The 16,109-nt window shown below is 34.8% G+C and overlaps 1 protein-coding gene across 1 annotated transcript in view; it reads left to right on the forward strand.

Annotated features, from left to right (window-relative positions):
- The first annotated feature begins 5,526 nt into the window (after positions 1-5,526).
- Positions 5,527-16,109, forward strand: part of LOC131067361 (protein IQ-DOMAIN 32) — a 28,935-nt gene continuing 18,352 nt past the window's right edge. Inside the window, exon 1 of the mRNA XM_058002328.2 lies at positions 5,527-5,900. Coding sequence (XP_057858311.1) covers positions 5,796-5,900 — 105 coding nt within the window. The 5' untranslated portion in view covers positions 5,527-5,795. The remainder of the gene's footprint in view (positions 5,901-16,109) is intronic.

The raw sequence follows: 16,109 nt of genomic DNA on the forward strand, positions 1-16,109 counted from the left end.
CCGAGTGGTGATGACTTTGCATTTAATGGCGTGCTATTATGGTGATTCTATTTGGATACGGTTAAACTTTCATTGAGGGTTTCTACCGGTAAGTGAAGCGTGTTGGATTTTGGTCTTAGCGGAATTCTCGGTGGATATAATTGTTTGGTTACTTGATTTAGGTCCATGCAATGTAATGTAAATCATAATATTGGTCTGGTGGTATCGTGTGGCATAATTTTTGTAATTATGGGTTTATGGATTTAGAATTTAGCCGACCTTGTCAATAAGGTTGATGATTTGTATTTATATGTGACTTATTCATGTAATTGGTGATGGATCGATGGTTATGGTTGGTTAAGTCTACATTATCAGAAAAAAGGATTATGTGCGAATAAAGTCATATCATTCAGGAGAAGGTTGGAAAGGTTTTATATTGCATGGCAGACATCAGTGCTTAACTGGAACTATATCAGGCATTTGTAGATGCTACTTTCATAGTTCATTGTTTTTCGGATTGTAGTCCGATGATTTTGTAAGTCAGTGAGACTTCCCTTTGCGATGAGCAGTGTAGTCTAGGTTGTTGGCCTTTCTGCATGTACAGACCCCATTGTAATTATTCACAATACTACTGCAGAGTATTCATTTGATTGTGGGTAGGGTTTCCCACCATCGTTTTCCCCTTTTTTGGGTTTTCCACGTCAAAATATTGGTGTTATGTGTGTCGTGCTTTCATGTTATATTCTTCATTGAGTGGTGCTCCGATTTAAGCTTTATAATTGAATTGATTGTTGTTATTGTTAGTAAACTTATTAAATAAATTAAAAATGTATTTAATTAGAACAATTGGAGAAAGGGGATTAAATAATTAAGTGAATTATTTAATCAAAGAAGAATAGTTAGGATTAATTGATTAAGATCAAGATTAATTGATTGGAAAGAGACAATGATGAACATTAATTAAATAATGAAGATTATTTAATTAATGGTTTAGAAGAACAATAATTAAATAATTAAGAATTATTTAATTATAAGATATTAGAAGAAGAAAATTAGTACTAATTAAATAATTAAAAATTATTTAATCAGTTTAGATGAAAAATGTTAGTGAAAAGTGTTGTCGAAGACTTAGGACAATTTTTCAGTGTCTGCATTTTGCCCCTTTGAGACAATGCGATTTTGAGCATTGTTTCAAAGAAAATTGAAAAAAAAAATGCCCCAACAAACTAAGGGATGGAGGTAGGATGCCCCCTCGAGAGATTGTTTATGTATGAAAAAAATGAATGATCTCTAGAAAGAAAAGAAGAATGTTAGAAAGAGAAAATATGATGAAAGAGAAAAATGTTTTTGATTAAGGGAAAAACATGTTTTGAAGGAACCCGAAACCCTTTATAACTAGAAAAAGATAGGATTTGGAATCCTCAACCAGAAAGTTGTCTGAATAAAAGGAACAGGAAAGCACCAGACAACCATGGGTAAAAAAGACACCCATAACCAAAAACAATCAATGTTGCAGAAAGAACAACCTGCAACCAACCAAAAACCATCCCCTACCCAAGAACCATCAAGGTTTACATTTAGAATTGCTCTTATGGGATCAAAGAGTCATATCGAAAGAAATCTTAAAGGACTTAGATTTTTTGCCTTTAATAGAAATCCATCCCTCTTCCACTTGCGTTGCCTTACCATGCCAATCCAACACACCAAAATCCTGAGAGTGAGAGCCAGCAGTCGCTCTCTCAGCCTCACCAGAACCAACATATAGCAAAGGAAAAAACCCAACATCACCAGTCTGTTGCAGATCGACATACATAGCCTCACCAAAACCAACATACGACAAAACCCCAGAGATTTGGTAAAAACAAGAGTACTAGCCAAATCATTATTACCAGAAGAAGCCTCCCAAGTCTCCTTCACACGGGAGACATCAGGAGACACATGCATATTTTCAGGAGCCCCACCAAGAGAGACAACTGGAGGGGATACTTCAGGAACCTGTGGTTCCAAAGCAACCGTGTAGATAGTAATTTTCTGATTATATATACATTTTATCAGACTGTTAAATTTGCTAATAACTTCTGAAACACATAGTGTAAATCAAATGATATTTATAATAATAATAAGGAAATTAAACACATCTTAATTCAGTGTATAATTATAATAAATTCACATACTGTATAGCTGGAATAGTAAGCATAAAATTCTAATAACAACAATACAATCCAATACTGTAATAATTCAGTAAGATGTTAATACTACAATGTATACTCAATACAATCTGGTATCGAATAACATAACAAATATCAGAATATATAATCAATGAATAGTAATTAAAATAATGGTATCATTTAATTAATATTTGATCAAATATGATAATTGGAAGTGGTACAAAGTATGGTTAGGGGAATAAGACCCACACCATGTTGGTAAGACCCGATGGGCTTAACCTGATTGTCACTCCATTCTCAAACAGAGTATGATTAGGGGAATAAAACCCACACCATGTTAGTAAGACCCGATGGGCTTAACATGGGTTGGTAGGGCAACCCAATCATAACTCCATTTTCTAAAACATTAATCTGCAACAAAACTATTTATAATGAAAAACTACTATAAAAATTCTAATTCAATATGCTAAATAATTATAATAATCTTAATGTTTTCTGTAGGGTATTTTATAGGGAATTTATCGAGGTATTAAGTAAAAAAGGTAATTCTCTTATCCTAGTTCACCAACCTTTGTATTCTTTCAGGGGTACTGAGTAGAGGGCATTACAAAAAACCATGAGTGAATGCTTGTTGGTGTTGCAACAAAATTCTTAAGACATGCATAAATAATGAGGTATATTCCTAGACCCTTCTCTCTGATCTTCAAACTTGCAAATATGTTGGTATTAATTAGGTTCATATTAAAGGATATTATTTAATTATTTATTTTAGTTATAGAATTCATCTTTGAATTGGAAAAATAAATAACACCTTACAACTTTGTTGGCCTCTTATCAAACATTTAATTGATTGGACTTTTAGTCATATTTTTAAGGAGGTTAATGATGGTGTGGACATTGTGAAACATGACAGTAGAGTTAGAAGAGAAATGTATTATGGACAACTCTCCATATACGTGGAGGTTGAAGGATCCAAATTTATTCTCTCTTTAACTTTCTCCCATGGATTTTTAATAAGATTTCATCATTATTTAGAATTGGGTTTACAGATTACACAAGCTAATTTAGGATGTTTTATGAAGAGTTAGGACAAATGATAAAAACATAAAGAAAAGTGTGTAAGTCATTGTCCTCTTGAATTTTAAAATGTAGAGTAGCTATTATTGTTATGAAGAGGTAGAGATATCTTCTTAAATTTTAAAATGTAGAGTAGCTATTATTGTTATGAAGAGGTAGAGATATCTATTAATGGATTTCATGGTGATATTGATTGCTAAAAAAGGAAATTACATTTTTAGGTTGGATTTCTAATTTTAAACTATAGAATATGTTCAAGGTTAAAGTTGTTATCATGTTTCATTTGATCAAAGTCATACTGAATGAAACTTTCCTCTCATTTTTTCATTGATAAAGAGTAAATACAAACATTTTATCCATTTTTGTAGAGGTTCTCTTTGAAGAGGGGCAACTAAATAAAGTTAGATATCAATATTATTTCTAAACCTATGGTAAAACCATTGTGGAAAAGATGAATTCATGATATTTTGGATGATTCCATAGCTAGATTTGGTTTTCACCTTGGTATCAAGGTATAGTCGATGCTCTCCCCTATTCCTACTAGTCCCTAGGTTCTATTTGTGGTTATGAGTAGTGATATTAAATAAAATAATAAAAAACAATAGGCAAAATGGAGAATTGCAATTCCTCAAATTGACAACTAGTGGTGCACTTACACAATGGTACATTGATCTTTACATAGAATTATGGGTAATATAAATCTAGGAATTAGGCAAGGACATGGGTGATACACTGTGATGATGACAAGACTCCTCAATTCCAAGCAATTGGTGGGAAGAAGAAATTTTTCTTGCACAACACATTCCTTGAGTTGTGAATCTTTACTCTTCATAAATGTGGATAATATTTTTTTTATTTCCAGCTTGGGCATTTCTATAGACTATGTAAAAATGTATGTGGAATCCATTAGGTGGTGATTAAAGTGGGAAAAGGGTTTAAAACTAAAATTATCTTTATAAGTATGCTTCAATGTGTTGTCATGTTGTTACAATGAAGATTTTGTGAGTTGAGCTAGCGTATGTGTCTCCTCTTGAGAAGGAGGCTAATTGTATGAAATGTAAGTGCATTCCTAGATTTAGGGGCCTTTGTAATTTACCCCATCACTCCATTTTAAAATACTTATTAAGTAGATAGTATTTGCTTCACTAAGTAAGGCTAGGGCTTTTATGTACTATTAAGAGACAATGATATACTCATGGTTTCAATATGGTGATACCATTTGTTTGATATAGCTATTTCTGGGATTCTAGGCTATAATGGAACTACCATATAATATAATAATGGTAGTTTTCTTAATTATGGTGTGATGGATTTTTTTATGACTATTTAGTCTAGTATGTATCTATATCAATGGTAAGAATAATAACTAGATATTACGGAAGTATAAAATTTTCTTTGGCTTTTGAGGGCTAACCAAGAAATAAAAAGAGGTAGGCTTTTGAAATGTTGATTTTTTTTTTTATAGGTAATAGGCCGAAGCTAGTAAGGTGTACATACCCTACCCCCTTGTGGGATTTGAACTTGTGACCTCACTTCCAAGAGCACAAGTTCTCCACCACTAGGTCAACTCAAGTTGTACTTTGAAATGTTGATTTTGTGTGACAATAGCATGATTAGTTTAATTTAGGTCATAGCCCTTACCTCTAGTACCAAGAGAACGATGTTTTTAGAAGAATGAAAATAAATATGTAAGAATATGCTCATACATTTCTTGAACCTCATGTAGTTAATAGCAATATAAGTTTTTCATGCTCTTTCTATAACCTTGTGATGCTTAACCTATATATAATAACAAGATAAATGTAAATAATCCTTATTTTTGCCAAAATGTTAAAAAATAAATTTTTAAATAATAAATTCAAAATTTTATTCTAAGTGCGAAGTCACCAAATATACATAATTCATTAGAGTTTCAAAACCAGCTTTAAATGTAGAAATTTTTGGTTCTTTAATATTTTACTTGTTACAAGGGAAAAGTACATTGGTAGTAAAGCAAAAACAGGGGTGTGCAGAAAAAGTGGAAGGGTGCTGGAATGTTTGAAATAACCGGTTTCATTAATTAGTATTAATTATTTTTAATTATTTTTTAAAGTCAATAAAGGCCAAATTTTGGAGCTTTCTATGTATGTTGAGTCTACTTTTCTATTCAGCTGCTTTGCCGTCCATATTTATGGAAAAAAATGGTGATGCATGAGACAAAATTCGTTACAATAAATTGATATTACGGACAAATTCAAAATGGATCAAATCAGTATTATTTTGTATTCAGATTGTTTAACATTTGTTGATAATCTACTTATACAAAGCAATTTTAAAGTCTTTATCAAAAAGGTTACCAAATTTTTGAAGGAAAAAAAACCAAAAATGGTTTTGAAATAGTCCAACACAAAGAAGCTACCGGACCTCAAATTCTCAATTCAATAGGTTTAATAACATCTCATCAGTCTTCCAGTCTACTGAAAATTCATATTCATATTCAGATGTACCTAAGCTTGGTTTCCAAACAATTCATAGGACTCAATAAACACATTTGGTGGGTGAGGAATAAGAGTAGAGAGTTACTCAGCTGACATGGGGAGATCATCAGGTGTTGGGTGTCTTAGAATCATCACATTTGGCCAGGACTCTAGAAAAGTTAGGCCCAGGAGAAATGGTCAGGAAGGGGAAGAATTACAGGTCAGTTCCATTATTTTCTTTTCATCTGGTTCGGAGGCGCTTCAAAATATTTCAGCTGGTTTTATGCGCTTAAAACATGGGGGTTGATTTAATTTGATTCTTTGGCTTATTTTTAAATAACCCATGTTCATTTAGGAAGAATGTATTTGGATTCAGTATATGGTATGTTTTAACAGGTCACTTCCGCCATTCCCACTGTCCAGCTATTTCAAATTGTGTCATATGTATGTGTGTTTATGTATTTAATAGCTCATTTTCAGAGTTTATTTGAATCATAGAAATTGTGCCAGATTTGTGCACAATTTTCTTGGTTTAAATAGCTGGGGAAGCTTAACGGTGAAAAGGTAACGTATACACCTATTGTTCAGGAATGCTGATGGGTTATTGGATATTAAACATATACGTTACTGAAAGAGGCAAGTTCTTGAAAATGGAGAAATTGGTGGTATCAACAACCCGCTCCCAAGCTAGGCAGATAGCATTCTTTAACACAATATATTGTAAGCTATATATGAAGCCGCAGTACATAAAATTAGAGTGGGTTTTAAATTCATTGATTTCTTCATGTTTAAGCATTGCTTATTTTGTGAGCCGGTTTTTGATCCCACTCATCCTCACGTTTGAGCACTGACCTCAATTTCAAATAATATATTTATTTAGATTATACAAATCTGTAGGCAAGGTCAGATGACACCGTAGCCAGTATGCCTCCTAAGCGTGTGAGATCCGTTTGTGGGAAACAGAAGGTTTTACAGAAGTTCTTGTGCCTCCTATGTTTTGACTCTACGATCAAGCTCGAAATTGGGTCTTGCTAATCATTCTTCAGTGTGTGCATATGAGCGTGGGTGTATTTTAAGCCATCTTTTTTGTGAATTATTATTGCTGCTCCAGTGTTTAAGGTGGATTTTTAATTCCATCTATTTCTTCATTTTGAAGCATTAGCTTGATATATATATATATATATATATGTAAAGCATGATCTCTACTCCAGTGCTAATCTTTGTTTTTTGATCTAACCCATTTATTCATAATGAAGCATTGGCCTCTAATATCTAAGAACGTATTTTGACGATGAATTCTGCATAGTTTTTATAATTCATTTGTATCTTGTGAAGCATCATCTTACTCCAACATTTAACTTCAGATTGGGGTTTTTAATCCTACTTATTTGTTCATTTTGAAGTGGCAACCTCATTTCAATAATTTACATGTTCAGAATATGTATGTATATTTATTGCGATCTATTTTTGTTTTCTTGAGCACCAGCTCTACTTTACACTTAACCTATGAGTTGGTTTGTAAACCCATCAATTTTTTTGTTACAAAGCATCGATCTCATTTCTATTTATTTGTTTACATTTCACTAGTTAACCTATATATGTATTTATGTTTCATGTTTTAAGATGTTTGTATTTTGTGAAGCATGATTTCTACTTCCTTGCTTTTTACTTGAAAGTGGATTTTGATATGCCGCAATTTGTTTAAAGCATTATCCAAATTGTAATGATTTGTATGTCTGATTTCTACTTCCTTGCAGTTTACTTGAAAGTGGATTTTGATGCCGCAATTTGTTTAAAGCATTATCCAAATTGTAATGATTTGTATGTCTAGTGTTTCTACCCATTTATATATTCCATGAACACTGTACCTGTTTAAGTAGCTTATGTGGTAGATTGACTAGGTGAATTGTAGCACTCACCTGCATTTATTGGAAATTCGAAGTATCATGGGGAATGCACCCTCAAGTTTAGAACATATTAAGGACTAGAAGCCCCTGCCTGAGGTGTTTGTATTCTTCTAAATATACCTTGGACTTGCTTCTGGTCCATTCTATTGTATCCTGCTTTGGCTGACATGTAGAGCATGCTTATTAAAGTCTGAACCTTGGTCATCAACATGGCAATTGCTCAGCCTTGTCAATCATAGCCTTTGACTTTATACTATAAGTATATATTAAGTATTTGTGGTCATCACCATTTAATATTTTGGCATATGTTTCCAAGTGCTCGACTGTATGAAAATTTGCAGAGGACTGATAATTCATCAATTCAAGTTATTAGAGAGGCTCTATTGCCTTACATATTGCATAGTGTTGTATTTATAGTTTGTGATGTTGCTGCAGTTTGGTGCTTTTTGGCCAGAATGATGAGTACTTTATGCTGTATTTTGTACTTGCATGTTGTTATGCTTGTGATGTGTGTAAAATAGGATTTTTTTTTTTTAATCTAACACTGTGAGTTTCAGTCATTGTGTACAGGATTATTTGTCCTAGGAAGACATTTGACATATATCTCATCATAATGGTTTCTTGTAAGGGACACTCTTTTATGTTCAAATGAAGAGTCATAGACACATGAAACACCTTCAAGTAGATAACAAATAATTATGTTTAAAGAAATCCATATAGCTTAATGAATTGTTTTAAAAATCACGGTGCAACCTTGCTTTATTTAATTCAAGTGTGGATTAGAATGCTAGGTGGCGAACAAACATTTCAATTTTCAAAAGGCTATAGGAAGACCCTTTAAAATGTTTTAAATAACTTAGCAGTTTCTATTTCAAATATGGTTACGAAGTATCATTGTATCTATTTAGGTGCATGTGAGTGGCAAGCCTAATAACACATGATGAATATGTGAATCATTGAAATTACTGAGAGATACAACATTGTGGTGTTTTATAGCTATTTGACAAGTGCCTTAGATATTTGATAAAATATATCAAAATCATGGTGGGTGTTTGTGATAGTTTTGACTTTTATCCATCACTTATTCTGATGTCTGCCTGGTCTGATTAAATACCAAGTGCATCCAGGTTGGCTATCTTATAGACAGATTTGATCCATCTATTTGATCCATTCCTGATGTTTTTTACATGTGATCCATGTCAATTGCAACAACATAAATCAATCTTTTCAATTATTTATTTAACTTACATAAATACCACGGTATGACTTGCAAACACAAGTCCTAGAAACCCTACTTTTGAAACATTTTTACCAGGAAACTTGGCCAAGGGACAGGACCCCATGCTTATACCCATTTCTGCTGATAATCATACTCTCAATCACCTACTCCAGTATCAACAGGGACCCTGTGCTTACGCTGATATCTCCTGCTGATCACACCCTTAATCACATACTCCAGTATCATATGGAAAATGGAATCTGCTTACCATCAAGTCATATGGTAACTTTTTTTTGGAATCAGCAATAGTGTTAAACCCATCCTCAGGAAATAGATTGCAAGTTCACAAGTTTTTCTTTTCCCATTTGTTGGCAATGAACTTAAGACAATTTCACAACGAGGACCACTGTCTGCTAATTTTCATTTGCATGATTTCTCAAGATTTGAATTTTGTATATTGAAATGGCTGGCTTTGGAAATGTCTAATTATGATTTCTCAAATTTTAATTCCAGAATAGCTAGCTTTGGGGAAGTTTAGTTAAATGGGCAAGAGAGGATAAAGATAAACAAGCTTACGGTGCCCAAAAGATTGTCTACAGATAGATGTTGACAAAAAAATTCTAAAATTATTGAAATAAATAAATTTTTAAAATGACATCATAAAGCATGTGACATACACATTATTTTGTTTCTGCTTTGGATATTTATTCTCTTCACCAAAATCCATTGTACTCTGTTTATGGCTATTAGTCTATTTACTCAGTTCATCTTTCATGACAGTCCAGAGATTTCTGAAATTATAATCTTTTAGGAAACACAATGATAATCATCTCTGTTTGCTGTTTATCTGTTACCTTTTTCAGCATTGTCCTAGGTATTGGCTAGAAATTCTTGCAAATCTTGATAGAGCTCTTTTCTATTAGCCATACACAACTTTCTGGGAATTGTGGTTGGTGGCTAATGCCACTCTCTTTTGTTCTTTCTGGTCGGTCCATTGGATGCTTTGTGTCTTTTAATTTGTTGTGACCTGCCATTGAGCATGATCTGGATAAGTTTTTGAACATATTTTTATGCACAATAGTAGTTAGAGTCATTAACTGTGTAGGGTGGGTCTTAATCAGAAAGAATTGCCAGAGGAGCTGTTCTAGCTTAAGTATTAGATCACTGTGAAGAAGGGCAGATAAATATGGTTAGTTAGATTTGACCATTGAGGGACAGAGAAATATCTTATATAATGCCAGTCATCACGTTCGGACACAAAATCATGGATTGGAAAATTATGCAATAATGTTCGCATATTAGTATGGCCATGACATCATAAAGCATGGGACATATTATTTTGTTAAATTTTCTGTCAGCTTTAGATATTTATTCTCTCCACCAAAATCTGTTGTACTCTGTTTATGGCTATTAGTCTGTTTAGTCAGTTCATCTTTCACGACAGTCCAGAGATTTCTGAAATTATGATCTTTTAGGAAACACATTTAACACAACGATAATCATCTCTGTCTGCTGTTTATCTGTTACCTGTTTCAGCATTGTCCTAGGTATTCGTTGGAAAGTTTTGCAAATCTTGATAGAGCTCTTTTCTATTAGCCATACAAATGTTTTTGGGAATTGTGGTTGGTGGCTAATGCCACTTTCTCTTGTTCTTTCTGGTTGGTTCATTGGATGCTTTGGGCCTATTAATTTGTTGTGACCTGCCATTGATCATGATTTGGATAAGTTTTTGAACATATTTTTATGCACAATAGTAGTTAGAGACATTAACTGTGTAGGGTGGGTTTTAATCAGAAAGAATTGCCAGAGGAGCTGTTCTAGCACAAGTATTAGACTGCTATGAATAAGGGCAGATGAATATGGTCAGTTAGATTTGAACATTGAGGTACATAGCAATATCTTATATGGTAAAGACATAATGCCAGTCATCATGTTTGGACACAAAATCATGGATTGGAAAATTATGCAATAATGTTAGCATATTGTAGTATGGCCATGACATGAAAAAAATATACAGTATCTACTATCACATAATAGAAGCAGATGACATGCCTTTATTTTATAAGATCTCTGTCCATGTTTATAGGTGACTTGTACAGGAGATAGCTTCAAAATTGCATTGGAACATCGATGAGGCCCAATACAGGGATTCCATCTGAAATGGGTGCAGAAGTTGCTGTAGAAATTTTTGAATACTATATGGCTGGAATACAATGTGCACACGTGTATATTCTCTGTTTTTATTTTCACGTTTATCAGTCTTTTTCATTTTTTTTTGTTAGTATAGACATTACTTTCTGTACCAGCCATACTGGATATATCTCCCAACTGTAGTTAGGACAGATCTAGAATCTGATAAGTTCCAGGTTATATTCTAGGCATATCAGATCTGTATATATGATAAGTATGGAAATACATGTATTTAGGAGGGAGGTATATCTAGTAGCAGAGTAATACCTTATTAGGGAATTATTCAAGTCATATAACTGTTGCATACATTCATAACTTGAGCCAAGTAGGAACATACAATAATGCATGAAACAATATGTAAGATTACTTTTATAATTGGTGTTCCCAGTTCTCTGAAAGCCAACTTTATAGGTATTTCGGGTGTTCTAATCAATAATGAGAATGAGAAGTAGTTTCCTCATCTGCTCGGCAGCCCTCTTCATTTGAGCACCTGATGATGTGTTGAGCTAACAACTTGAATGACCTCAATCAAGGGCCCTATTGATTCCATATTGGGGGATGGTCCCAAGAAGCAGTTTTTTCATCACCATAGCAGAAGACACACATCCTATGCTTTGGAAGAGAGAACATCCACATTTAAATCAATGCTAAGATTAAATGCTTCAAAGTGCACAACTGCTTGTAAATGAAGTTCGTATTACATACATAACAGAGATAGATTTTGAGAGTAAAATCTCTAATATTTGAAATCTGGAAAACCCAACTACTTTGAACACTCTTTCAAAGAATATGTGGCTTTATTCCTTTGGTTTAGCTAACTCCTCAGTAATTTATCAATGTGCAACTAGGAGAGGAGAAGAGAGAGAAGCGATTGGGGTTGTGGTGGAATAGAGGGTGGAAAATAGGAAATGGAGATGAAAGAAGGGGTTATGAATTTTCTACAGAAAGGAGCAAAGTGCATCAACAAGCCAGGGGGCATATAAGCAAGCCGCAACACCCCAAGAGCAATAACCAAATGCACCAATGAAGTAAACATTAAAAATCTCTATCCTCCCTAGAAACATAATCAAAGTGCACCAGACATATATTAAAAATTTCTACAACTGTGGATTGCCATTCCAACATCTGCCCTTATTTTAACTTTAAGCACTCATCAAGGTCTAAAAATCTTTAATTTTCCAAGGGGATGTGTTCTCTTCAAGTTTGGGTGACATCCTGGATGTTTGAGGCACTTGGGGTGGAGGGGACAGACTCTCCCTGCTCCCCCTTTTGGGATTAAATCCTAAAAGAAGAAAACTTAAAAAATCCATGACCATTGCTGATTTTCATTCACCAAAGGATAAGAGGAAAAGAGAGGAAGAGGGAGGAGCTGTTTTTGAGATATCAATCTGATGATGGCTCCAATTTCTGAGATTGTCTGTCAATGTGGTATATGTTATGCTGATTCAGCATTTCTTTTTTTGATGTCTCTCATTATAAATCATGCTATACATGGATTATGGAATAAATGAATTGTTATGGCATTCACTCTTCAAAATTTCAGCTTCTTTTGGTTTGTTTTTGTCTTTTTATTAAGGTATTTTGGGTTGATTTGTATTTAAGAAAAGTCAAATATTATTTTGATAACTTCCCCCAAATCCAGAATTTTGTTCATCCCCAAAATTCATACCCCCATCCCTGAAACTTGGAGAAACATTGATAGTTTTTAAGATGTTGAATAAGGGCTTATCATTACATTACTAACATTACCATCAAAGTATCCCAATGTGATTGAAGAGTCTTGTAAATCTTGGCAATTTGATTTGTAAACCATTGTATGTCCATGAAGTGAATGAACTATAGATGTAGAAGCAAGCAATTTACAGAAACATCACCTGTGCTCCCAAGTTAATGATCGACTAAGCAGGAGAGGGTATATCTAAACCCACAAATCAACTGCAAATCAAATTCCAGATCAAGGATGAAATCTTAAAGGAACTGAGCATCTACTTATTATAACCATCCCCAAAAGAGCCAAGGATGGAATATAAAAACTAAGACATTGGTGTCATATGGAAACAATCAAGGATGGAAATAAAAAATTGTCCACAAAACAACCAAGGACAATATTTCCAAGCATAAAGTCTACCCACAAAAGAATCAAGGATGACAATATTGAATAATTGATCCTATTATGTAAAGATGAATAAAAGGTTGGACAAAAAAATGAAAGATCAAATGTTAGAGTCAGCAACCCGTTGTGACCTTTTTCACACATCGCCCCATTGAAGATGGGGACCCTCTCCTTTCCTGCTTTTTAGGGTTTTTGTTAGTATCCCATCGCCTTCCGCTTCAGTTCTACCCAGTTTGGTCAAGTTTTGAACGGTTTGAGTCTTAAGGATTGAGAGTCAGTTTTTGCAAACCAAGTGATAACAGAGTCTAGACATTGTCAAAGTGCCCAGAAACACCAAAGGACGAAGAACGCAATTGATTTGAGCTTTAGAAAGTTTGTTTTTTTGCTTTTTCCTATTTTTTAGGAAGTTTCGTTTTTGGCATTTTTAGCTCGATCCCCGGTATGGCTATTTTTAGAAAGTTTTCCCTATTTTTTAGGGATCTCTGCTTTTTGCTTTTTCGGAGTGGGGACCTAGGGTTTGCATTGGTACCATCAACCTGCATCGATCGCGATCAAAGATTTTCAAGTTTTGGCCCAAAAAGCTAAGTTCCTACATTTTAGGGGTCATGACGCTTTGGATGCTTTACCTGAGTTTGGATTTCAAATATCATTCTAATCTAGCGAAAATTGGTGAAGTTATCAAATTTTGAAGTTTTTCAAGTTTTTTATCTAAGTCTGGCTAGTCAATGTGTGATGGTGAATGTTATGACAAGGAAGTTCAAGAAGTCTGCCCTCCTAACATCATGACCAGCTCAAACTCCGCCCAAGCAAGGCCATGAACTCCAAAACTCCGCCCTCCTTGATGCCTAGGAAGAGAAAAGTCCGCCTTTCAAAGTGCACATGTAGGAGAAAGTCCGCCCAAGCAAAGTGGTGCGTGAACTCCAAAAAGTCTGCCCTAGGGATGATGGAGGTGGTCATGAACTTTAAAAAGTCCGCCCATGATGGAGACTCTCAAAAATCCGCCCTACTCTTGATAGCCAAGGTGTCAAGTCTTAAGAAATCCGCCCTCCAAAGTGCCCAGGTAGGATAAAGTCCGCCCTCAAGGTGCACAAGTCATTCAAAGTCTGGCATGAATGGAGAGTTAAGATGTGAAGAAGTGAGAAAGTCCAAGTCTGCTCAAGAAGCAAAACATATGGTGCATGACATCAAGAAAGTCCGCCTAACCTGCAGGTCTATAGTGCTTAACTTCAGCAAAGTCCGCCCTGCTGCAGATGAAAGGTTCCAAAGGTTTGAAAATTTCCGCCCTACTTGATGAAGTGCTAAGACTTGTTCCATGTGCTCAAGAAACTCCGCCCAAGGTGAATAGTTTGGTTCCAAGTGCTGTTCCATGAGTTTCAAAAACTCCGCCCTATGTTTGAAAGAGCTGTTCGATGAACTTCATAAAGTCTGCCCTTGGAAGTATTAATGAAGATGATTGTGTGGTGCCACAAACTCTCTAAACTCCGCCCCAAAAGATGAACAGCTATGGTGTCATGAGTTGGTTGAAGTCCACCCCATTGATGAAAGATCAAACAAACTCCAAAGTATGCCTTGAAAATGATCAGATCATGGTAAGATCAGGTTTGAAGATGAGGTGTTAAGCTGAAATGGAAGACAAGAAGATAATGACAGTAGAATCTATCATGGAAAATATTCTAAGGCATGGAGAAATTCTTCTCCAAATTCAAGGCACTTGAAAGAATTATCAATTCGAGAACATGAATTCATATTTGCAAGGGATTATCCAGAGTTTTTTTTACCCTCCTCCCGCGCAACATAAATTGGCAGCTGAAGGCGGGACCACGAGCAAGGTTATCCGAGCATCTCAAGGCATCAAGAAAGAAAAGTTCTCAGACTTGGTGAAAATATTGAAAAGAATTTCCAACTTCTTGAAGGATTTCATCTCTTGAAGAATTAAGCTCCCAATCAGAATCAGATGATGACAAACAAATTTTCATACTTACGACAATTTCTTGACACAAATTAGAGAATTCAAAGAAGACATCTGACACGCTGAGGTGGCGCCTCGTCATCTTCCGACCAATCAGATTGTTCCAAGTCAGCATGTCCAGGTTTAATGAACCTGATTTATCCAGAAGCTTCTAGAAGGGCACACTTCACAATGCAACAACCTTCTATTTTTATTGTCGGTTCATATTTAGCAAGAAGGACAAGTGTCCCAAATGTAATTTTCTCATTGGTCGAGTGGTAGTTAGTTTTGGGAAACCCTAATTAGGGTTTGTAGTTTTCAATCTGAGCCTTTGATCACTGTTTGATCTCAGTCGTTTTGAAAACTATATAAGGCTACCTCCTCTCATTTGGAGTGTGTGAGGTTTTTGATATATTGTTGCGTGAAGGTCATTTTTTTCAAATAATACATTGCATGTGCGCTTTCTCTTAAGGCTTTGTAATCTCTGTTATTTGAGTGATTAGCATGGTTTCAATTTCCTCAACACATTAATTAGAAGTTAATTTAGATTTGCTTTCAAAGTTGTTAGAATTGAATGAAGGATTTGATAAGTATTAATTAACGGTGTATCTTTGCTCATACTTTTGGTGAATGGATGATTTCCATTTCACTGTGCAAAGTTAGTCTGAGCCTATTTCCTGTGCATGCCCAAAACTTCGATCATACGCACAACCTGTTGAAGATTGCACCCGCTTTGTGTAGTTGTCCTCAGTGTGGCGAAGCAAAGTGTGGTTTCCCGAGAACACCTAGTTGATACCGTCTCCAGAATTCATAGGTTTAGATCAGCTTTCTTAAACCCTATCCCCTTTTCCCCTTTTTGAAAGTCTAAATCCCGGAAAATCTAAAAAAAAGAAAGAGAAAGAGCCTAAAATTGATAAATCTATCCAAGTCCAGAAGCTTGAAAGACATTCATAAATGCAAGTTCCCCTTGAGATTTTCAGCATACACTACCCAAGTAGCTATCCCACTGAAGTCGCTTGTTCGCACGCACATATAGACCTTGGAATCAGCAG

This window comes from Cryptomeria japonica, chromosome 5, assembly GCF_030272615.1.
Source record: "Cryptomeria japonica chromosome 5, Sugi_1.0, whole genome shotgun sequence".
Classification (NCBI taxonomy): Eukaryota; Viridiplantae; Streptophyta; class Pinopsida; order Cupressales; family Cupressaceae; genus Cryptomeria; species Cryptomeria japonica.